This window comes from Martes martes (assembly GCF_963455335.1).
Source record: "Martes martes genome assembly, chromosome: 13".
Lineage (NCBI taxonomy): Eukaryota > Metazoa > Chordata > Mammalia > Carnivora > Mustelidae > Martes > Martes martes.
Window position 1 is genome coordinate 55131203 of NC_137901.1, and position 26078 is coordinate 55157280.

The following is a 26078-nucleotide window of genomic DNA, read 5'->3' on the forward strand; positions in this document are numbered from 1 at the left end:
TTTAAAACCACCAAATTGTACACAATAAATGGATGAGTTGTATAGTGTGCGAATTCCATCTCAATAGTGTGTTATAGAAATAGAACCCTTCCTTTATCATGTTTTATTTGGTTCCCCCCTTCTAGGAGCGCAGAAGTCACTCTGGAGATATTTGCTGAACTGAATCTGAGTTTGGATTCAGAGTATGCTTCAAATGGGAACAGCGGTCTGCCGTTGGAGGGACACTCTATGCAGGGCTGTCGTCCTTCCTGGGGGACATGGTCCTGCTGTCAGTCAGAGGAGCCCACACAGCCATCATCTTTCTGCAGGGCTTCCTGTCCACCCGCCCACACTGAGCAGGAGGCTGGATGGCATTGAAGCTCCTGTTGAAGACTGCACCACAGATTTTCATGTAAGTAATCCCACTGTTGAGAAAACAATCTTCACAATACTGTTCTGACTGGTGAACAAGCCACACCAAGCAATGTAGAGTACTGGGAATTTCATATACTACAAAGGAATCAGAGTTACTTCAGCCATACCATTCAAAGGAACTGAAAAAGCAAAAAATATAACTTTCCCCTGATAATCTAGTTAATATTCTTTAATAGACAGCTCTAATTTTTAACTGTACAGACTTGACTATACCATGAGCCACCTAAAACTATGCTACTAGGGGATTTTACTTCAACAAGAGATCAGACTTGCCCCACCCCACCCCCCGCCCCCTGTTATAAGGAAGTGACTCTTCATAGGACATAGCTGGCTCATTACCAAGTGAAGCTCAAGAGCTCACTATGAGACCAGCAAACCTTCCGGAAAGGAGCTTCTCTCCTTCAAACACCAAAGGGTCTGCCTAACAACTTTTTGTCATTTCGTAACTTCAGCTAAAATTTCAGCAGACTGCTACTTCTGAAGGAATAGAAGCCCATACTTTTTCAGTCCTTTGTAGAAAGACACTGAATATGTAACACCTTGTATTAAATTTATATCAGTGAAAAGCACCTTTACGTTTTATACTTCACACATTTTGAAAACTGACCTTTTTTTCTCTTTCTCTCTCTGAAAAGTCTCTTTTATCTGGAATCTATGAGAATCTGATTATATACCAGGGGCAACTATACAGATCAGCAAACACTGTTCTACTTTCAAGCACCCTAATCGTTCTCAGATGTGCGATTACACACACACGTAGAAGTTATAACAAATAGAGCAAATACATTTTCTTCTGACAACAATGTAATTACCACCATAAAATAAAATTTTATGTAAAATTCTATAGCCATAAATGATGCTTAAAATATAAATTCACTTAAAGTAAAATAACTACAGCTAACAAGTTGTGGTGTTAAATTACTAACAGAAACAAATCATTCATACAGACAATATTAATTTCTTTTTACTCTGTTCAAACTCTAAAAATGCATATATAAAAATATAAAGTATATATGACATCTAATGTATTACGTATATTTCTGGCATCCTATTTCCAGCCTTGTCACAGCAAAGGGAATATGTGAAGACCATGTGTGTTGGTTGGTGGGTCTTTTAAAAATCTTATGTCCAAATTCCCTCTTGTGGACTACCTGAGTACACAGCATTCTATCATCCTTCCTCAGGGCCCCTTCTACTATCCATTGTTTCAAACCTTTCCTCTCTTAATAGGTACCTGAGATCTTTGGGCACTTGTGTTTTCACAACCTACAGGCCAGCATAATCATAACTCACCACAAGCTTTAAGCAATTTCATTTACTGCTAAGCTTTAACTGTCTTCACCCAATGTTTGCTCACTTTTCCTCTGCATATATTTTCATTACACTCCACTCTCTTGTTCATACTTTGATTAAATGGCTGGTCTACTTGAAATTTTATTTTACATGTCACTACATCAAATGGGAAGCTTCTTATGGTCCAGTGTGGTCCTGTGACCATGAAGGGTCAGCCCCCTCCAACACCATAAGAAGAAACTCCTTTATGACACAGTTGAGTCCCTCCTAAAGATAAGAAATCATTCTGTAGATGAACATTTTAAATAACCAAGCATCTGACTTATTGTGTATCCTGTTTTTCCTTAGCACTCCCAGCAACCTTAGATATACCGTTAGGAATAAAAAACATTTTAGGGACATCTGGGTAGCTCAGTGGGTTAAAGCCTCTGCTTTCAGCTCAGGTCACGGCCCCAGGGTCCCAGGATTGAGCCCGGCATTGGGCTCTCTGCTTGGCAGGGAGCCTGCTTCCTCCTCTCTCTGCCTCTCTGCCTACTTGTGATCTTTGTCTGTCAAATAAATAAATAAAATCTTTAAAAAAAACATTTTAAAAGGATATATGGAATACAAGACTGCGTCTGTATATAAATACAGGAATTCAAGACTACATCAGTATATAAAAAGCAATAATATAATAACACCATATTAATAGAATAAAGAACTACTCTTTCAGAATAAAACAAGCCAGGAACAGAAAGGAACTTCCTCAATCTGATGAAGAGCATCTATAAAAAAAACCAGCAGCAAATACCACAATTTATGTGGAAAGACTGAGCATTCCCTCAATATTAGGAACAAGAAAAGGATGTCTGATCTTGCCACTACTATTTAAAAACCAGAGGATTTAAGGAAGCAATAAAAGCCATCCAAAATGGACAGGAAGAAGTAAGATTTTCACTACTTAGAGATGACATAATTTTGCATATAGAAAATCCTAAGGAATACATACACACAGACTATTAGAACTGATAAATCCAGCAAGGTTCAGAATATAAGATCATTGTACAAAAATCAACTCTATTTCCACACAACAGCAATGAATAATCTAAAGATGAAATTAAGAAAACAATTCCATTTACAATAGCATAAAAATGAAAAAAAAGTAAAAGACATGACAAGAAAACTAAATACCAATACTCCTTCTGAATATTAATACAAAAATCCTCTGCAAAATGTAGCAAACTGAATTCAACAGTACATATAAAGGATTACACACCCTGAAACCATTGGGGGGGGCGGGGAATTGCCACATAAATGTTTTATTAGTTACAAAAAAAGAATTAGACAAAATCCAATATCCTTTCATGATAAAAACACTCAAAACTAAGGGTAAAGGGAAATTTCTTAACATGATACAGGGCATTTATTAAAAATCTACAGATAACAGCATGCATAATGGTAAGAGACAGATTTTTCTGTCCCAAGATTAGGAAAAAACAAGAATTTCCACTTTCACCACTATATTCAATGATGTACTAGAAGTCCTAGACAGAAAAACGAGGCAAGAAACAAAATTAAAGGCATTCAAATTGGAAATTTTAATCTTTTGGAACTTTGTCCTTTTAATTCTATGTAAAAAAATCCCATAGAATCCACACATTAAAAAAAAAAAAACTAGTAGAGCTAATAAGTTAATTAAGTTGCAGAATATAAAATTAGCTGTGTTTTTCTATTCCAGGAATAAATAATTCCAAAGGGAGATAAATAATTTCATTTACAATACATTCCAAAATAATAAAATACCTAGGAATAAGTTCAAACAATGATGTAAAAAAAAGACTCATACATTGAAAACTAAAACACACCACTGATGTAAATTAAAGACTTTAAAAAGTGGGCTGAGTGGCTCAGTTGGTTAAGTGTCTGCCATCAGCTCAGATCATGAACCTAGAGTTCTGTGTTCAAGCCCTGCATTGGTCTCCCTGCTCAGCAGAGAGCTTACTTCTCCCTCTGCACCTCGCCCCACTCTTTCTTTCTCTCTCTCTCTCTCTCTCTCTCAAATAAATGAAATCTTTAAAAAAAAAAAAAAAGACCTTAAAAAGTGAAAAGACATCCCATGTTCATGGATTAGAAAACTTAATACTACTGAGATGGCAATACTTCCTAAAGCACTCTATATTCAATGTAACTTTAATCAAAATCCCAATAGTCATTTCTCTAGGAACAGATAGCCAAGGTTGCAAGATATAAGATAAGTAGGTAAAAGCCAATTGCTCTTCTGTGTATCAGCAATGATTAAGTGAAATTTGAAATTTAAAAAAAATACCATTTACATTAGCACCCAAAATAATGAAATAGGTATAAAATCTAACAAACTATGTATAAGATCTAAAGAGGAAAGCTATAAACATGGGTGAAATAAATGAAAGAACTAAATAAATGGGGCCATATTCCATGTTCATGGATGGGAAGACTCAAAATTGTCAAGATGGCAGTTCTCAACTTGATCTATAGATTCAAAACAAGCCCAGCGAAAATCCCAGCAAGTTATTTTGTGAATACTGACAGGTTTTCCAAGGTTTATATGGAGAGGGAAAAGATTCAGAATAGCCACACAATACTGAAGAAGAACAAAACTGAAGGACCGAAATTATATAACTTTAAGACTTACTATACAACTAGTATACTTGGATGTAATCAAGCTTGTATCTAATCAAGGCATCATAGTATTGGCAAAAGAATAGACAAATAGCTCAGTGGAACAGAACGGAGAGCCCAGAAATAGACCAACATAAGTACAGTCAACTGATCTTTGACAAAGGAGCAAAGGCAATTCAATGGAGCAAAGACAGTCTTTTCAACAAATGGTGCTGGAACAACTGGACATCCACATGCAGAAAAAAAAAATAAGAATCTAGACACAGATCTAACGCCCTTCACAAAAGTTAACTCAAAACGAATCACAGATGTAAATATGAAATGCAGAACAATAAAACTCCTACAAGATAACATAGAAGAAAACCTAGATGACCTCGGGTTTGGTCTTGATTTTTTAACATGACACCAAAGGCACAATCCATGAAAAAAATAATTGATAAGATGGACTTCATTAAAATTAAGTTTTTCAGCTCTGCTAAAGACACTGTCAAGGGAATGAAAAGACAAGTCATGGACTGGGTGAAAGTATTTCAAAAGACACATTTATGATAAAAAACATGTTCAAGATATACAAAGGAGTCCTAAAACTCAACAATAAGAAAACAAACCACCTGACTAAAAAATGGGCTAAAGACCTTTACAGACAGCTCACCAAAGGAGACTTACAGATGATAAATATCCACATGAAAAGATGCTCCACCTCATATGTCATCAAAGAAATACAAATTAAAAATAAGATACTACTACACACCTATTCAAATGGCTAAAATCCAAAACCCTGAAACACTAAATGCTGGTGAGGATATAGAGTAACAGGAATTCCCATATGATGCTGGTGTAAATGCAGTGTTACAATCATTTTGGAAGACAGTTTAAGAGGTTCTTATGAAAGTAAACATCTTCTTACCATACTATTCAGCAATATCATCCTTTGCCATTTATCCAAGGAGCTGAAAACATGTCCACACAAAAATCTGCACATGGATGTGTATAGCAGATTTATTCATAATTGTTCAAACTTTGAAACAACCAAGATATATTTCAGTAGATGAATGGATAAATAATCTGAGATATACCCAGATAATGGAATATTATTCAACACTAAAAAGAAGTGAGCTATCAAGCCCTGAGGAGACATGGGGGAACATCATATGCATATTCCAAAGTGAAAGAAGCCAGTCTGAAAAGGCTACCTACAGTATGGTCTCAACTACATGATATTCTGGAAAAGGCAAAAAAATAAAGACAGTAAAAAGATCAGTGGTTACCAAGGGTTTGGGGGTGAGAGAGAGATGACTAAGTAGAACACAGAGGATTTTCAGGGAAATGAAAATATTCTGTATGATACCTAAATGATAGCAACTCATTATGCATTTGTCCAAACCCACCATAGAATGCACAACACCACAAGTGAATCCTAAATAAACTATCTACTTTCAGGTAATAATGATGTCTCAATGTGGGTTCATCAATTCTAACAAATGTACACTGTGGTGAGCAATGGTGATTCTGGAGGTTGCCTGTGCATGTGTGAAGGCAGGAGTATAAAAGCTATCTCTATACCTTCCTATCAACTTTTCTGTGAACTTTCATTTTTCTAAAAAATAAAGTAAAAAAAAAAAAAAAAGATAATACTGGCTTAAGGATAGGTAGATAAACCAATGGAATAGAATGAAGAGCCCAGAAATGAACCTAAACATCTAGGTCCAACTGCTTTTCAACAATGGTGCCAATACCATGTGATAGGGAAATAGTTTCATTAACAAATGGTACTGGCTAACTGGATAACCAGATGCAAAAGAATGAAGTTGAGCCACTACCTCACTTCATATACAAAAAACTAAATCAGTATGGATCAACAACTCAAATATAAAAAATGAAACTATAAAATCCATAGAAAAAACATAGGGATAAATCCTCATGACCTCAGATTTGGCAATGGATTCTTAGATTTAATATCAAAGCACAAGAAACAAATGAAAAAACAGATAAGCTGGACCATCAAAATTAAAAACTATTTTATAGCCAAAAACATTATTGAGAATGTGAAAATACAATTGATAGAAAAGGAGAAAACATTTGCAAATCATTTATACAATATGGGTTTCATATCCAGAATACATTAAAAAACTGTCACAGGGGTGACTAGGTGGCACAGTTGGTTGGAAGTCTGGCTCTCAGTTTCAGCTCTGGTCCTGATCTCAGGGTCTTTGGATAGCTCCATGTCAGGCTCCATGCTCAACATGCAGTCTGCTTGAGACTCTCTCTCCTTGAGAGTCTCTCTCCTTTTCCCTTTGCCCCTCACCCTCCTCCATGTGCACCCTCTTTCTCTCAAATAAATGAATATATCTTTAAAAAATTCTCAAGATAATAATAATAATGATAATATAGTAAATAGACACAATATTTTAAAAATATATAAATAACAAAAAGAAAACCCAATATTTTTACATAAGCAAAGGATTTGAATAACTATTTCTTAAAAGATATGCAAATAGCCAATAGCCACATAAGCTACATCACTGGTCACCTGAGAAATATAATCAAAACCACAAGAAGATACCACTTCATAATCAAGAAAACAGAAAATAACAAGTTGGCATGTATGTTCAGAAATAATCATTGCCATATGTTGCTAGTGGGAATGTAAAATGGCACAGGTACTTCAGAAAACAGCTGTCCCTTCCTCAAAATGCTAAACATAGAATTATCACATGACCCAGCAATTCAACTCCTGAGAGTACACCAAAGAGAAGTAAGACAGATCCACACAGAAAACTGTACAAGAATGCTCACAATAGTATTGGTAATAATAGGAAAAAGTACAAATGTCCATACAAATATCCATCAACAGATAAATGGCCAAACAAATCATAATATATGGATGTACAATGGAAAAGTATTCAATCATAAAAAGGAATGAACTACTGATATATGCTACAACTTGGATGAACTTGAAACCATTACACTAAGCGAAAGAAGTCAGACACTAGGGGTCATGTATTACAGGATTCTTTTTATATATAACATGTATAATATATTGAGAATATGAAAATCTACAGAAAGCAGAGTAAAGGTTACCAGGGGGTGGGAGGCAAGGAGTGGAGAGTGTCTACTTAATAAGTACAGAATGTTTTTATTGGGTGATGAAAAGGTTTTGAAATTAGAGAGAGCTGGTGGTGGCATAACATTCTGAATACACTACCACTAAATCATACACTTTAAAATGGCTAATTACATGTCATGTAAATTTCTCACAGTATGTGCTATGGTGAGTGCTGTGAACTGTGTAAGTCTGATGATTCACAGACCTGTACCACTGGGGCAAATAATACATTATATGTTAATAAAAAAAATAGAATAGAACAAAGAATAGAACCCTACAGGACAAACTTAATAAAAGTGCAAGACTGGTAGACTAAAAACTGTAAGACATCATTGAAAGAAAATTAAAGACTTACATAAGTGGAAAGATATCCCATGCTCATGAACTGAGAATTTTAATATTTTTGAGATGGCTACCCCAAAAATTGATCTAGAGATCAATCCCTATCAAAATCCCCATTGGCTTTTTTTGGACAGAAATCAGCAAGCTGATTCTAGAATTCATAGGGACATATTTGCAAGTGACTCAGAACAGCCAAAACAATCTTGAAAAAGAACATAAAGCAGAGTTAAAGAACTCACAATTTCACAATATTTACAGTAATCAAGATAGTGTGGTACTGGCATAAGGACAGACATATAAAGTAATGGAATAGAATGGAGAATCTGGAAATAAACTCATCTGTCTATAATCAACTGTTTTTCAATAATTCTGCCAAGACCAATCAATTGGGGAAATAAAAGTCTTTTATAACAAGTCCTTGTGACCATGGACTAGCAGTGCTTTCTTAGACATCAAAAGTACAGCAAAAGAAAAAAACAGATAAACTGGATTTCATCAAAATTAAAAACTTTTGTACTTAAAAAAAAAGCTAACCAGAAAGTAAAAAGGACAACAGTTTATCTAGTATCCAAAGAACACTTACAACTCAATAATAGAAGGACAAATAAGCTAACTCAAAAATGGGCAAATAATATGAACAGGTATTTCTTGAAAGAAGACATATAAATGGCCAATAACCACAGGAAAAGATGTTCAACATCATTAGTCATTAGATGAATGAAAATTGAAAGTACAATGAGATCTAACCACACACCCACCAGGATGGTTATAATCAAGAAGACAATAACATGCTGGTGAGGATGTGGAGAAACTGGAATTCTCATCCGTTGCCAGTGGGAATGTATACTGTGCAGCTCCTTTGGAAAATAGTTTGCCAAGTCCTCAAACACAGAACTACCTTATGACCCAGCAATTCTAGTCCTAGAATTATAGCCAAAAGAAACGAAAACATCACTCAAAAACTTGTGCATGAGAGCTTATAGCAGTCAAAAAAGTGAAAACAAACCAAATGCCCATCAAATAATGAATTCATAAGCAAAATGTGGCATATCCATACACTAAAATATAATTGGTAAACAAAAGAAATGATGTGCTGAGACAAGCTACAATATGAAAACATTATACTAAGTGAAAGAAGCCAAGACCTAATAGGCCATATACTGTATGATTCTGTGAATGCCAAGGGTCCAGAATAATGAAATCCAAAGAGATATAAAATAGAGTAGTGGTTGCCTAGGCCTGAGAGGGAGGAGAGAATGAGGAGTGACTGAGTAAAAGAGGATATTCTTTTGGGAATGATGACAATCTTTGGCAACAGATAGAGATGGGGGTGCCTGGGTGGCTCAGTGGGTTAAAGCCTCTGCCTTCGGCTCAGGTCATGATCCCAGGATCCTGGGATCAAGCCCGCATTGGGCTCTCTGCTCAGCAGGGTGCCTGCTTCCCTTCCTCTCTCTCTGCCTGCTTCTCTGCCTACTTGTGATCTCTGTCTGTCAAATAAATAAATAAAATCTTTAAAAAAAATAGAGATGATGGTTGTACCACATTATGAATATACTAAAACGACTGAAATAAATACTAAAAGGGTGAAATTTATAATAAGTGAATTATATCTCAATAGGAAAAAAAAAAGTAGGTAAAGAATTCACTGCAGAGAAACAAAGTATTATACAAATTGGGGCTTGGGGGAGGGCAGTATTTTAGTGGGTAAAAACACTCCATAATGTGTAAAAAGGATATTAATGAGTAGATGAGGTTTAGAGGTGGGTTAACTGGAAGATTCTAACTCAGACATTGTATATCAGGACGAAATCTCTCCAGACTTTTAAACCTACATCTTAGGGAAAAAAATATGACCCCACAGTGAAGACTTTCTATCACTAAATTGGTCCTTGGCTACAAATCTTATTCAAATCTCGGCGTGGTGATGACGTTTGTATATGCCATCAATTGTATGGGAAAAACCATAAATCTGGGTTGAGTTCCATTGGTACTTTGTGTACTTTATGAACTAAATAGTCTCCTGCACCCATCAATCAGGGCCTGAAAGCTTTGGCCTTATCTGTTGTATGGGAGCTTTGCCTCCTCGCTCCTCGGTTCATATTAATGATGGAAAGATTCTGGACATAGAATTCTTAAAATCTCTGCACAGACTATTCCTAGGCTGACACAGCACGAGAAGACAAGGAGATGAACTTAACTACTGATTACATCCGTGAAATGTAGTGAGAATAAGCTGCAGGTAGCAGAGAAGTTATTCCAGCAGAGGAAAATGGGAAACAGAAGTGTGCTGTACCTCCAGGCACACTAACTCAAACCACATATTCTGAGATCTGACGAACATTTCACCTCATCTTGAAGAACATTATTCTAAAGTTAGCTTTAGCCAGTTTTACAGAAAAATAGAACAAACAACTCTAAATCTATCTGCATATCAAAATCAAATTTGAGAAGATGTTATATATTTTATAAAAACTTTTCTAGACTAATTGCAGAGTTTAAATAGGTTGTGTGTGGTTTTTTTTTTTAAGTTTGGTTTGGTTTGTTGTTTTGAGTTTTTATTTTTTTTTCACTGAACTCACAAATTCGATGACAAATCCTAATCATTTTTCTATATCAAGGGAAAAAAAAACATTAAAACACAGCAAATTTCCAGAATCATTCAAATCAAAACATTAAACATCTGCTCCATTCTAGAATGGTATGTTACATACTCCACATTTTTTTTAAGTTTTATATATTTATTTTACAGAGAGAGTGCATAAGCAGGAGGGGGCAGACGGAGGGGCAGCCAGAGGGGAGAGGGAGAGAGAATCTCAAGCAGACTCCACACTGAGTGCAAAGCCCAACACAGGGCTTGATCCCAACACCCTGAGAACACCACCCAGGCCCAAACCAGGAGTTGGAGCCCTCACTGAGGGTTCCACCCATATGACCTCATTCTCTACATTAATTGAAAGAAATCAGTTTCTCCTAGAATACTTACTTTTAAAATGCTAAGCTTAAACAACCATTATATCTAATTAATTTTGAAATTAGAAAACATAATTTGATACAGAAACTCTTAAATACTTAATATTTCTACAATGAGAAAAAAATATAAATAACTAGAAAGAGTCCCTACTGTGGTGTTTAGCTGAACCATCAAGTTGGTTTGGTAAAGAGGTCTGGCAAGTCTGAAGACTCATGCTTAATTCTCACTCTTTAGATTTCTACATTTCTTCATTTAACTCCAAAGAATATATAATAAACTTATGATTCAATTAACGGATTAGCGTAAGTTAAAGATAGATAACACATGAGAAAAATTAGGTTTAAATAATGATCTGCAGCAATGGTACACATTTCGTTGGATAAAAATTTTTAGCAACATTTTTTTTTTCGGTGCCAAAACCCGGGAATGAATAGCAACATTTTTTTTTTTTTTTTTTTTTTTTTTAAAGATTTTATTTATTTATTTGTCAGAGAGAGAGAGAGAGAGCGAGCAGTGGCAGACAGAGGCAGAGGGAGAAGCAGGCTTCCTGCCGAGCAAGGAGCCCGACGTGGGACTCGATCCCAGGACGCTGGAATCATGACCTGAGCCGAAGGCAGCTGCTTAACCAACTGAGCCAGCCAGGCGTCCCTGAATAGCAACATTTTTTAAAGTGGCTGCCTAATGCATCTTTATAAACCCAGTCCATTTTCATTATGGGAAAGACTAGCAGATTTCAGACACATGAGTTACTGGGTAATCAAAACAGCCTTGCACAGTATTTTTATCATACACTTTTATTAAAATCTGGTTTGCATCAACAAAAAATAAGAACAGCCATTGCCACTCACACAGAGATGCCTTCAAAGAAAATGCAGCCAGTCCTCTTACCTTGGGGTGCTATCAGAGTCCTTCCATTCTCCTGACACCAACCAACTGGCTGAACATAAGGGCTATTTACATCACACCTGCAAAACAGGATTCTATTTTAGATCCTACGCAGGTCAAAGCCAGAGAAATAACCCAAGAGTAATGACCATTCTAGATACTAAGAGACACCATGGAAGATATAATTACACAGCTAACATATTTTATAGCTAAATAAAATTAGAAGTAATTTTTAGTACTGTATTTTTTAAGCTAAGTGACCAAACTTCTCTTTTACCTAACTTTCTTGAAATTTAAAAGTACTTTTTAGAAAGAGTTTGACTAGAACCTGAACTGCCAGTGTTATCCCCAAAGAGTGAACATTTTAATAAGCCTCTCCCACCACTTCCTACTAGCAGCAAGGGAAAAAATATTAATAGGCCAGCCCAAGTTTAACAGGACAGACCAGACTCCATATGCCTCCAATTTCCTCCCTCTCCTTTTCAAGGAACCCAGACCATTCTAAGATACACAGAAAAATTACTCCATGCTCTGCTTCTTAGTTCAAAGAAGAGAACAGGGTCCCCTTCATGCACATGAAGAGCCGTAGCCTTAGGCAGAGACTTGGCGGTTTCTCAGGATAGACTGTGAAGAAATGCTACAAAAATTATTTTTGCCATTCCCTCTTCCATATTTCAGGTTTTTACCCAGAAAGCCTTTTGTAACTCATGCAATGTTAGTTTAATGGTATTGTAGCATACATTTTCTCTGCTCCCCACAGGATCTCAAATAATTCACTCCATTCTCCCCATGAATCTTCCCTTTCAAAAATATGACAGGCTGAGTTCAACATTTTTCAGGAAAAAAAAAAATAGCTGCAAGTTCTTCACTTCCTCTTCATAGAAATGCCTCCCTTACAAACTAGACACAACACAGTGAAGTGCCCTGACCTGGTCATATTATTTCAGCTGAGGCCTCATTAGGTAACCTCTCATAGAGTGGAGAAGTTTCTCAGGCACTTTAATTCAGCAATTCATGTGGAAGAGAAGGTCATGAAAAGTTGGCCACTAAATTCCGATGTTCATTACTCTAAGAACAGCAAGGACAGTGACAGGACCGGAAGGAAAATAAATTTTTAACACCAAACATGAACACACAGAAATAAAATGCACATTGGTGTCTCACCAGTAATCGTAACTATCATCCCAATTGTCAAAATGCACTAGTAAGCGATCTTCAACAATATCTGCTATGGTTGCCACACACACCAAGGAAGGGTTCTTCCTGTCGACGGCCTCCAGCTTCATTCCAACCTGAAATTCTTTAGGCATTGGCCCATTCTAACACAGCACCAGAGGGGAGAGGCACAAAAAGAAACAGGACACCAGATAGGACTGAGCTACTGTCAAAACGTCTATGTTTAGCAACAGAACAGTCTACAGGCAACACTTACCCTCCAGAATGAAGCCAGCAAATGCTAGTACAAATATTCCAACAAACTGTTACGAGGTTAGCATTCTTAACAAAAACCCAGGAAACTAGCTTTTACCTTGTACTTTTCCTCTTTTGTTGTGCAGGTAAGTTATATTTCCCTCATCATCATTATTTTCCCTTTTTAGTTCTTAGAAGAAATTATATTAATTTAAAAATATGATGTTTACTGGATACAAGAGTATCAAATAATTTTCTCTGCTCCCCATAGACTTGAACAGTTTCCAAATACCAGTATTTGAAGAAGTAGTAAAGATAGGCTCTTTAGCACCTAAATTATCATTTACTTTGATGAGATCTGAAAACAGTGGCTTTCTCAATATTTAAGAAACACATGCATGAATCCATAAATAAACCTATACTTGAAAGAAATCCAAATGCTTTTTTTAGTATCTATACACATTTTTTTCATAGTAAAAAACAGTAAGGACTATGATTTAAAGTAACATTACAATAACAAAACCCCATTTTTTATACTAGTGTAATTAGCCAGTCCTGGGATCTGGGGACTAGAAAATGGTTTTTTTCTACCTCTTTACGGTTTATACTGAGCCCTGCTTTTTGTTTTCCTTTAGCGCATTACATCTTTAAAAGCAATTTCCCATTTCTATTACTCTCTTTCGTTGATAAAATTCTATGAAACACACAGAGCAGTTGTATAACATTGATTTCAAGATCAGGGTGAGTGTCCTACAAAGGGACACACAGCCAGCAGGTGGCAGAGTGACCCTAGGGTTCTCTGCCCCCTTCCCAGGTAATGTGGCCTCACTGCAGGGGGTTGGGGGGATAGGCTGACGGGCCCAGAGGAGTCAGGGGCTGCACCTTATTCTCATTCTCTCCTGAAGAGCTAGCAGGTTACTGGGGACACAGATGGCATAACAAATGTGCTCCACCCAAATCTTCATATCTTCATACGTCCCTTGAATCTGTAGAAAATGTCACCCTCATTCTCCTTACATAGAAATCCAACTAGGCTGGGTTTATTCAAAGTCTACCTGTGATATCTACTGTTCTCAAAACACCAAACTAAGTTCAAATGAATAACTCACTGGAATCAAGAAGGAAAAACCATTCCAAAAGGCATTTTAAATTTTAGTAGGATTTAAATATAAAGTCTTCAACTCTCTGCATCTAAATAAAGTATTTAATTGTGCATTTAAAGGTGGGGGGGATACACCTATAGGAAACGGACAAATTAAGTGAGAAAAGTCATATGAAGCTAAGGATTCTGAAAAAGTACAACAGAATATATAGTGAATTTTAAGAAATTTAAGCTCAAGTAGAAATCTGATTTATACTGAGGAAGAAAATACTTACAGAACTTCTGTTTCTGAATAATTTCTTGGGAGCATTTTGCAATTTGCAGGCCTTCAAGTAATCCATCCAAACAAATTTATCTTTTCTATAACCTAAAAAAATATGGATTATTCAAAATACCCACAGGATATAACCATGTGCATATTTAATATATTAGCCTTCTTCAGTCTTGTTATAAATTCAAAGTCCTGTAGTAGACCACAAATGATTTATATTAAAATCTCTAAATTATTTCAATGTCTTTTAATGTATGAAATTCAAAACTTTTTTTTTAAAGATTTTATTTATTTATTTGTCAGAGAGAGTGAGCACAGGCAGACAGAGAGGCAGGCAGAGGCAGAGGGAGAAGCAGGCTCCCTGCTGAGCAAGGAGCCGGATGTGGGACTCGATCCCAGGACCCTGGGATCATGACCTGAGCCGAAGGCAGCTGCTTAAACAACTGAGCCACCCAGGCGTCCTTGAAATTCAAAACTCTTGACATGATTTCCCATCATGCATACCATGCCCTTACAAATTGTTTAAATTCATTAAGATATAGAATTGTTCTGCCGATGGCCTGACGGAAGTCTCATCTCTTAGTGAGGCTTTTCAAAATGGGCAGAGGGAAGAGACAAAAGTTCCTGAACTCATGGTCACTCCTGAAGAAGCCATATCACTGAGAACATCAGAGGTCCTGATGATGCAACAATCCAGGGTTCCAGGTACTTGGGGAAATTATAGAAACGCCCTCACATTTCAAACACCATTTGGCAGCAACAGCTTCCTGCTGCTTATCTTTGTGGGTTTTGCCTTTTGTACTGATCCTCCCCTCTGTGTGCCTTAAAGTGACTACCACAGGGTTGGGCCAAACAAGAGGGGCTCAATAAACAAATGGTTTCTGGTTGAATGTTACACGGAACAAAAGTCAGGCTCCTTGTACAGCGCTACACCTCTAACTTCATCTCGTACACCTTGCCCTTACTTCTGTGCTCCAGCCAAATTCACCTCCTTGAGATTCCTCAAACTGGTGGCGGCAGCCTTTAGCCCCAGGGCATTTACTCTCTTGGGCAGCCCTCTCAAGGGGGGCCTCATTGACTTCCCTCATTCATCCACCTGTCTGTGGGACATCACGTTCTCATGCCCTTCTTCAGCATGCAGTCTGTCCCATCCCCCAACCCTGTCACTGCTTGCCACCCTACCTCACCTTTGTCTAAGACTTGTCGCCCCCGACCCCGGAACGAAAGCCCCATGAAGACAGAGGTGGTTTATTTTATTCACAGCTCTATCCCCAGTGCCAGCACACAGCAAGGGCTCCATAAAGACCTACTGAAAATGAGCCCGTGACCAGCTTTCATGAAATTCAGCAATCTTAGGGATTCTGCCATTGGTCTCAGGGGTGGATCCCCAAAGGCCACTCTGAGTTGGGCAGTAAAACGGCTATACACAACCTCCAGAAATGCCACTGTCATCCAGTACTCTGGCATCCGAGCAGCAGCCGGTACACAGAAGTCTGCTGTGCAAGGAAATAGGCTCACGGGTATCTCAACTGATCAAATCCTCACCTCACCAGCACACACCAAATAAAAAAGGCTTCAGTCACATCTGCCAGGCCCAGGTCCCTCTCGCATATAAAAGAGACAAAGATGAGATTTTTGATTCCCATCAAAAGGAAGTAGACAGGGGCGCCTAGGTGGCTCAGTGGGTTAAGCCTCTGCCTTCAGCTCAGGTCATGATCCCAGGGTCCTGGGATCAAGCCCCACGTCAGGCTCTCTGCTGGGCAGAGAGCCTGCTTCTCCCTCTCTATCTGCCTGCCTCTCTGCCTACTTCTGCCTACTTGTGATTTCTCTCTCTGGCAAATAAATAAATAAATAATCTTTTTAAAAAAAAAAGTAGACAGTGAAATCCTCTTTTAACGTCTTTTCCGTGATTTGTTTGAAACGAATGATATACAGTGAATCGAGTTTCCTCACCATACGGCATCAGTGACTAAGTGAAACAGTTCATTTCAAGCGTGATGTAAAATAAGTTTCTTTATTCCATCTAAGGTTTAATAAACTTTTTATTAAGTCATAAGATTTTATTTCTGCCATAGGTACCTGATCAGCATATTTAACCTAAGCAGTCATTGATGCTTTATTTTTTTTTAAAGATTTTATTTATTTGAAAGAGAGACAGAGACAGAGATAGCAAGAGAGAGCATGAGCAGAAAGCAGAGGGAAAAGCAGGTTCCTCACTGAATAGGAAGCCTGATGCAGGACTCGATCCCCGGACCCTCGGAACATGCTTAACTGACTGAACCACCCAGACGCCCCCAGTGCTTTTCTTTTAAAGACATGTATTCATTTCTAAAAATGGTATCCTTGTAGTCTCACTGCTTTGGGGGGATTAAACTTTCATTTTGAAAATCAATTCACACCAGGCTCTCTTGTTAGTATTTCATGAAATGTTGTTAAAATAAAACCAACTCTCTTTCCATCCCGGCTTACCCTTAGGGATGTGCAATTCATGTTTGGTCTTCTCACACCACCCTACTGGATGAATGTCAGGGGAACCGGCATTGGTCCAAAAATCATAGCAGCTTAAATAACCATCAAAGTGAAGTCTGAGGCGGTAACCACACACCTGTAAAATGGAATGTTTGCAATCCTTCATTAAGAGTCATGCATTTGAAGGGTACACAAAATTAACAAAATATTCACATATTCTGTCAGTGCTATCAACATAATATGAACCAACACTTCCATCCAAATGTGCTTGTAGTAAAAGGCAAATTAAGAGATGACATCTGAATAAAACAAAATGCTGACACGATCTTTCAAGTGCCCAGAATTTTTTTTGTAAAAAAAAATTATCCTTTTACTCAGTCTAGAAATCTGAGGTATTTACACCTCCATCAACTGATTGTTCATTCAATACCTCTCAAATATTGCTCTTGGAAACCCCATCTCCTGCTGTCCCACGACAGTATGCAAGCTAAAGTAAAGAGCAAAACCAAAATGGGTATGTATTCATTTCAACTCTAAAACATGGATCCAGCGTACTCAATTAAGGAAATAAATAAAACAGTGTAGAATACATCCTTAAGACATGCTATACAAGTTTAATAGCTATAATCAATCAGTAAATTAAGTGAATAGGGTTTTTTACATGAGGTAATTAAAACTATAGAGGTCTTCCATCATTTTAATAATATAAAATGTTTAGTAAATATTACATTTTATAAGCCATTTACTTTCATCAATGGCTCTTCATTCTAAGTAATTTTCATAAAATGCTTACATTTATATAAATAGATATTTCATGTGCTTGGATATTTTTCATACACATTTCTCGTCAGTTCAGCTAAAACTTGAATAATTATGTCTCTTTTAACAGACAAAAGTAACACTGTGGGATTCACTGGTTGTTATCAACCTCAAATGAAAACTATTTACCAACTTAATCAAGGGTAACTGCTAGTGATGAGGGACTTATTAAAAGATTAATCTTCACAGAAGGAAAAAAATTCATTAAGAAACATATTTCACCCATCACTGACTAAAATACATCTGTGATGTACTAGAACTTGCTTATAATGGAAAGCACTCAAATTCATTATTCTCTAGAAAATTCTCTTCTGTCACTGTGCACCCAGCCCAAGACAATAACACCATCTCTTACCTCAGCTACAGAAAGCACACAGAATACAGATGGATGTCGGGGGTCAATGCCTTCTAATCTCATTCCAACCTGAAAACCATTTTCATGCTCCGGAAAGGATTGGTCCTATGAAATTTCATGATATAACATTAGCTACTGAAATACCTCCACAATGTGATATTAAAACACACTTGGTGTTGCTATGCATACAATCAAGAACTCACAGTACAGGCTTGGAGGCTCAGTGATACAGCTAAAGATTGATGACTGCTTTTCTATATTTGGGCCTCAAAGATGGTTTGATCATTTTGATCATTTTATCATTACTTAGGAAACAGTTTATATAGAAACTACATGTCCTGTGAACTCCCCATTTATTCCTTTTGCCCATTTTTCCTTAGTGATTTGAAGAAGCTCTTCCTGTACTCTGGAAACAATCCTTTGTTGATTGTAATGATTACCTATTCCCAGTATGTGAGTTGGCTCTTTATGACTTTGTTGTAGAGAATATTTTTTATTTTAATGTAGTAAAATATGTCAATTACTTCCTGTTCAGTGTGCACATCCAACCTATGAAATCCCTCATAACCCTGAAGTTACATGGACATTCCCCTAACATTCTTTTAAAACTTCTGTTCTTCATATTTAAATCTACAATGCAACTGAAATTAATTTTGTTCTATGGTGTGCGGTAGGATCAATTTTTTTAATACGGAAAACAGTATTCAACAAAATTTTTTGTATAGTCCATACTTCCATTATCAGTAAAGTTATCTCTGTTATATCATGTTTCTACACATTTATGGGTCTACTTCTGGCCCTTCTATTCTGTTCATTGGTATATTTTCCTATATCACATTGACTTATTTGCTTATGACTCTATATGGAGAGCAACCTTTATCATATTGAATTTTCTAATTCAGGAACCTGTTCCCTCTCCATTTAATTTAATCATTTTGTTTGTTCAAGATGTTTTTAAAATTTTCAAATCGACATCATTGTTTATTAAAATTTTCAAATAGGCTTCAAAAATGCTTTCTTATGTTTATTTCTGTGTACCTTTTAATATTTACTGCTACTGTAAATGGAATCTACTTTGTAATAGACTTTCTAATGTGTTCCCATTCATATTATTTTAATACTAGCCTTGTTTCCCACAGCCTAGCAAATTATCATTACTTTTGAGCAGTTTTGAGCAGATTCAGCATTACTAGTCAATTTACTCTTAATTGCAAGTAAGTTATAAGAATGCTAATAGAAAATGATGATTAAAATCTAGTTTTATTAGAACAAGAGCTGCTTTTTAATCACTAATTTTATTACTCTTTATTACTGGTTAACGCATTGTTTATTTTTATTCTTTTGAAAAAAAAATCTCTTCATTTGAATGTAATGTCAAACTTAAAAGAGAAGCTGCAAGAACAAAATAATACAAAGAACATGCATAGCCTTTGCCTGGACTCCTTTATTGTTAACAACAGTAGAAACCTCATTTGTTTTACCATTTGTGTTCTCTCTCTCTCTCGTATCTGTGCCTGTACACTGATATAAATATAGATACACATATACATCCACATGTATTTATGATTGTTTCTGAATCATTTGAGGGCCCTTTACCCTTTTTTTTTTTTTTTAAGATTTTATTTATTTATTTGACAGATCACAAGTAGGCAGAGAGGTAAGCAGAGAGAGAGAAGGGAGGAAGCAGGCTCCCCGCTAAGCAGAGAGCCCGATGCGGGGCTCGATCCCAGGACACTGGGATCATGACCTGAGCTGAAGGCAGCGGCCTTAACCCACTGAGCCACCCAGGCGCCCCGAGGGCCCTTTACCCTTAAATACTAAGTGATTTTCCCTTAAGAGCAGGCAGTGTAGTTCCCTTGAGAATGAAGACATTCTCTTATGTAACAACAATTCAGTTATCAATGTCTGGAAACGTAACATTTATAAACTTTTAACTAATCTTCAATTCATATTCCAGTGTTTCCAATTTATCCAACAAGGCACTTTATAACACTTTCCCCCTCCACAACGTGAGGGGGAATCAGGTAGGGTCAGATACAAATTTAGTTGATATGTTTCTTTAGTCTCCTTTAATCTGGAACTTTTTCCACACTATTTCTTTATCTCTTACAACAACAACATTTTTAAAGAAAACAGTCTTTCCCCTCCTTCATTTTTTTTTTTTTTAACAGAAAGCTCATCATTCCGGATGTGTCTGACGTTTCCCCATGATTAGATTCAGTTATGCATTCTCTGCCAGTATGCTACATGTGTGACAAGGAGTCCTCAGGATATCTCCTCTGGAGCCACAGGACGCCCATGCATCCTCTCACTGGTGGTGTTGATTTTGAATACACAATGACAGTGTTGCCCAATTCACTATACAGTTACATACAAAACACACATACATATACATACACAAATATTTACACATGGATGTAAGTAAGTATATGCATACTTATGTATATCTTACAAATCCTAAATTCATACTGATATGTCTAATCCCAGACCACCCCAAAGGGTTCGTTCTGCCTTTTCCCATCCATTTTTGTCTTTCTCCTCTAACCAGGTCAGCACATTTACTCTACTAAATCCTATAGCATCTACCTATAGTTTCAGGACTGTTTTACCCACAGTACTATAATAAACAAATCTACAGAAAGATTTCAGGATTTGTTTGCAATTCTCCCTCCCCTCTCCACTGTCCACGAATGGGGTATGCAGTTAAAAACCATGTTCATATCCTACTTGGACTCGCATTTTTCTCTCTCTCTAGTGCAGTTAAAGTGTCTATTTGAAATACGGTTGTGTTCATTGATTTAAATGTGCTTTCAGTTCTTGATGATTTGTTTTTATTTTTTAATATGTAGAATGTTAATACCCTTCCATGAGTTCAAGCTGTACAAAAAGGTTCTCAAAGAAGTGTCTCTCTGTCTCCCATATCCTATCCTCCCCATTCTACCTCTTTAGAGGTAACCAACCTCACTGTTCTCTGGTCTATCCTTCCTGGATTTCTTTTTGTAAAAATAAAAAAAATGTTTTGCCTTATTTCCCCTTCATTCTCACACAAAAGGTAGCATACTATATATGCTATTTTGCATGTGGCTTTTTTCATTTCTTAACACCTCCTGGAAACCACTCCATGTCAGGTCACAGCAACTGCCCACAGTCCTTGTCACAGCTGCATCATACTCCACTCTGTGTAAGTACCATAGTTTACTCAACCTTCTTCTACAGTTGAGTGTGTGCCTTTTTTATACGAACATGAAATTGTTTTTAAATCTTTATGAATTGGCTTGTAAGATGTCGTTAAGAACATTCACAGATCATTTTAGAAGCTTCCAAGGAAAAACTTAAAGGATGACAAAACCCAAAAATGAAATGGCAAGAATGAATGATTTCTCAGAAATATTTTATTTCTGCAAAAATAAATGTCATGTGTGTGTTTAATTCCCCAGCCTTCTTCTCACATCTACTCTGTTTCCCAGCAGACTGTATATAACAGGTTTTATGTGACTGCCTCCTGTTCACTGCTTTGAAATTTCTTGGTTAACTTCAAAAACACTGCATACACATGCATGTGCATACACACAACACTGATAAGAAACCAACGGAACAGAAAAGACCACAGGGAATATATCAATAATTCTAAAAGGAAAGTTAAGAAGCTGTAAAAACTGAGAGGACATTTTTCATGTTTTAACAAAACCAAAAGACAGAAAATTGGGGACAGGAAGGAACCAGGATTATATGGAACAGAGTGTGCTCTCTTTTCACATATGAATGATAAATTCAAGACACTGACAATAATTCAGAGCTGGGAGTTAGGATGATCAACGTTATTCCTGTTAGCATTTTCAGAAGGTTTCTCAAGTAAAATTTGGGAGATTCAGGTAGCACTGCAAGGAACACTACATGGCTACAACAGTTACGGCTTCTTTGGAGGGTTTCAAATAAAAGACAAAACATTCATTTTAACAATCTGAAAGGCAGCTTCTAGTGAGAAACAGCAGTGTCTTTCATCAGTCTCTTTTCTGTTTAATTGTTTATTCATAGCAAATTTAATTTTTTTCCTTTCTAAAAATCATGTATTTTATGAACAAAATTGATAGCTGTGCTATAAAATTATATTTTATGGTGACAAAGGGGAACTGGAATCACACGCTAAAGCAAACAATAGTCTGTTAAATTCAGTCATAAAAAACCATAAGGTTTGTAGACCTGAAAAAAACTTTTAGAGTTAAATAAACTCAAACCCAGAGAGGTGAAGAGACATTCTCAAGGTCACACAACCTGTTTGGTACCAGATCATAACTAAGGACCCAAATCTTCTGAAAGCCAGCCAACTGTTTGTTCCACATTAGAGGACAGATGTGGAAACAGAACAAGCAAAACAAAACCCAGCTCAAGGCCATGGAAGGCATTTCCAAGGATGTGCCATGTACTCTTGGGCACAGAAGTAAAGCTGTTTTATTTCATCATTTTCTTTTCCCAGACATTTTCAAAATAATGAAGTTTGTCAGTAATGATAAAAAGTATTATTCCAAGTTCTATACCACATAGCAAAAGCAGGTACAAATTGCATACTATTACTAAAAAAATAAAATGAGCCCAAGCACTAGGAAAAAAAAAAAAGAAAGAAAGAAAAGAAAACCAACCCAAACAAAACAAAACGCCACGCCTAGAGCAAAGCAGACAAGCTAACGGCAGAATTCCTTTATGAAGTACAATGCATAAGGCACTCATCACATGTGCGTGCCAGTAGATCTCTGCTCCAAAGTCACAAATGTACCCTGTAAACAGCTCTTGGACACTTGGTAGGTATCTGTGAGAAATTCTGGACGTTTCACTCTGTTTGACACTGAGCACCTCATCACAGGACCAGAGAGATTATGCTGGTACTGATTGTTTCTGAGCCACTCTGTGGAGACGGCAGAAGGCTGGTGGCCATCAGCACCAGCCGAACAGCAGTTAGATGTGTGTTACAGAGCTGTATCAATCCTCTAAATGGAAGATTCTATCTGCGTGCCCACAGGCATTCTATTTTATTCACAGGCAAGTGTTGGCAGGCAACAATATTTTCCTGATCTTAATTCAGTATCGAGAGAAATGGGAGAAATGAGGCATGCAAGGGAGTCACAGCCGCTGAAGCACACACCTCTAGCAGGCCATGGAGAGGACCGGTCCAAGACGACAGGCCGCTGATTTCTGAACCTTCATGGGATGGTTGTCAAAGCAAAAGACGTTCATACAGATTTTATATGCAGATGGTGAGGTAAGATTCCTTATAACACCAAAGATCACTGCCATGAGTCCAGTGGTCTTCTTCTCTGGTTTATCTCAGCAACATCTCCAAAAATCTCAAACTGTCTCCATGTGTATCTCCTAGGCTGAAATGTCACAATTTTAAATGTGACAGATGAGATCACAAGAAGTCTTACGCAGGCAAACTGGGATGTAGACAGCCTGACCAGAGAAAATTTAACTCTTGGTCAACACTTGATGATTTTCTTTACTCAGTGAGGGAAAAAAAAATCATGTTATTGATGGTATTTAAAAAAAAAATCAAACACTGCCAAAGGGAACATAAAAAAGTATTTTCCTAAAACAAATACAACCAAAGAGAAGTTACGAGAAGCAGAGAGAGTCCATCTGCTGGGTTTTGAGGGTGGTATTCTTGTTGGCTTAGCAGTTGATAAAACAAAATGTTCTGAATTTATGTTTAATCAATATATCCAGGACCATAGAGATCTATCTGAAGAACCATCAAATACCTGCTATCATAGCCAACAACCTCTAATAACAATATATAATTATCTCAATAAGCAAAAATGAAGAATAAGGAATAAGAAGGAATGTGTATAGAGCCTGAGCTATCCTTTATCAGGCCATATACAGATGGCTTTTATACAAGAAGCATGTACATAGCACTTAACTCTGGGCCAAATCCTGTTCTAAGCACTTTACAAATACCAACTCATTAAATCGTCATAAAAGTCCTATGAAATAGGCATTAGGTACATTTTGCAGAGAATGAAACTGGGGCACAAGCGGTTATGTAATATGCCTGAGACCACATTGTGTATCTGGCTTTAGTGTAAGAGCGAGTAGTCAGTATAGTAAATCCACACCATCCCATTCACTGACTAAAGACTTCAACATTTTTAAACCTTCATAATTAAAACTTAGAATGAGTTTAAAAAAAAAAACAAAGTTGATGGTCTGAATCTATGCTATCTGACCACTAAATGATCGCCCAATGTCGTATGAGAATTTAATACAGAGTAAAGGTGGCATTTTAAGTCAGGAGTATCAAGATAAAGGTCATTAGGACACATGCACATGACTATCCTTTGGGGAGAAAAACTCAGTTATATGCCTACCACAACAACGTATGTAAAAATAATTTCAGATGGAGAGAAAACAGACACAATACAATGGAAGACAGTGCAGCTATTACAAAAGCAAGACAGGGGCCCCCGGTTGGCTCAGGTGGAGCAGCATGTGACTCTGGATCTCCGGTTGTTAAGTTAAAGGGTATAGAGAGGACTTAAAAATAAAATATTAAAAAAAAAAAAAAGCAAGATACAGGCCTCAATCTGGAAAGGTGTCACGACAGCTGTAACGTACTCATAAATATGAAGCAATCACCAGATGAGTAAAACACAACTATATAGACAACCATCATTCACCTATCCACGTAACTACATACATACAGACATGGAAGTATACATGTCAAATTATTCTGAGTGGTTCACCTAGAGAGGGGTACCAACAGAGGGAAAGCCTTTTAAAACTTTCATACTCTTCTGTCTTGATAGACTTTTTAAATGGCATTGTAATTTAAAAATCAGCACACACAATTAAGTGATGACGATGCTAGGCAAGAAGACAGGACAAAGGTCACAAAAAGCCTTATGTAAGGTCTTATCAAGGACCTTTCAGTTTATTCTTGGTTGATGAAATGCTAGCAAGAGCTTTTAAGCAGAGGGCAGAAAAAAACACTCTTCCTTCTATAAAGATCTTATTAGTGGCAGTGTAGAGAATTAATTTAAAAAATAACAAGACTAGGGACGCCTGGGTGGCTCAGTTGGTTAAGCAGCTGCCTTCGGCTCAGGTCATGATCCCAGCATCCTGGGATTGAGTCCCACATCGGGATCCTTGCTTGGCAAGGAGCCTGCTTCTCCCTCTGCCTCTGCCTGTGCTCGCTCACTCTCTCTCCCTCTCTCTCTCTGACAAATAAATAAATAAAATATTTAAAAAAAAATAAGACTAGAAATAAGGAAGATGGTTAAGGAGGTTTTTAATATCTACTGATAATTGAGAATTTGCCATGTGCCATCTATAGTATCTAACTCAGCTCACTAAAGCCTTAAAATCCCCTGTATTGGAACCCTACAATCCCCATGTTGCATCTGAGGCATGAGATACTCACACATACCCTACTTGCATAATCAGTCAGTAAAAAAGCTGGAATGAGAATTCAAACCCTGGTCTGCATGCTTCACTGCAAAGTTACATTCCATTCCAGAACATGGCAGGGGCCTGGACAAGTGATGAAGAGGACTGTGACCAATGTGGAGCCAGAGCTGGGAACAGGTGGGAAGGGCATATTTAGTACCTACGGAGGAGGCAAGACAGGGAGTACCTGAGGACTGGCTGGATGCAGAGGATGAAGAAGGCAGGGAATTTTTTTTTTTAAGATTATTTATTTATTTATTTGACAGAGAAAGACACAGTGAGAAAGAGAACACAAGCAGGGGGAGTGGGAGAGGGAGAAGCAGGCTTCCCACTGAGCAGGGAGCCCAATGCCATGTGGGGCTCCATCCCAGGACCCTGGGATCATGACCTGAGCCGAAGGCAGATGCCTAACAACTGAGCCACCTAGGTGCCCCCAGGGCAGGGAATTTTAAACTGACACCCAGGTTTCAGGCTTGGAAGAAATACCCAGATTTTTCTATAATGTGTTAATTTTTACTTTTATAATGTTATCAATACTGACTGATATGTTCAAGGACTCTATAT

At 37.2% G+C, this 26078-nt stretch overlaps 1 protein-coding gene across 3 annotated transcripts in view; it reads right to left on the reverse strand.

The window, feature by feature from the left end:
• L3MBTL4 (L3MBTL histone methyl-lysine binding protein 4) overlaps positions 1–26078 on the reverse strand; it is a gene marked incomplete at both ends in the record, with an annotated part of 359304 nt that overhangs the window by 261092 nt on the left and 72134 nt on the right. For all 3 annotated transcript variants that reach the window (XM_080822147.1, XM_080822146.1, XM_080822148.1), the window contains 5 exons: positions 11652–11728; positions 12813–12967; positions 14436–14527; positions 16901–17036; positions 18075–18179. In XM_080822147.1, the coding sequence (XP_080678273.1) occupies positions 11652–11728; positions 12813–12967; positions 14436–14527; positions 16901–17036; positions 18075–18179 (565 nt within the window). The remainder of the gene's footprint in view (positions 1–11651; positions 11729–12812; positions 12968–14435; positions 14528–16900; positions 17037–18074; positions 18180–26078) is intronic.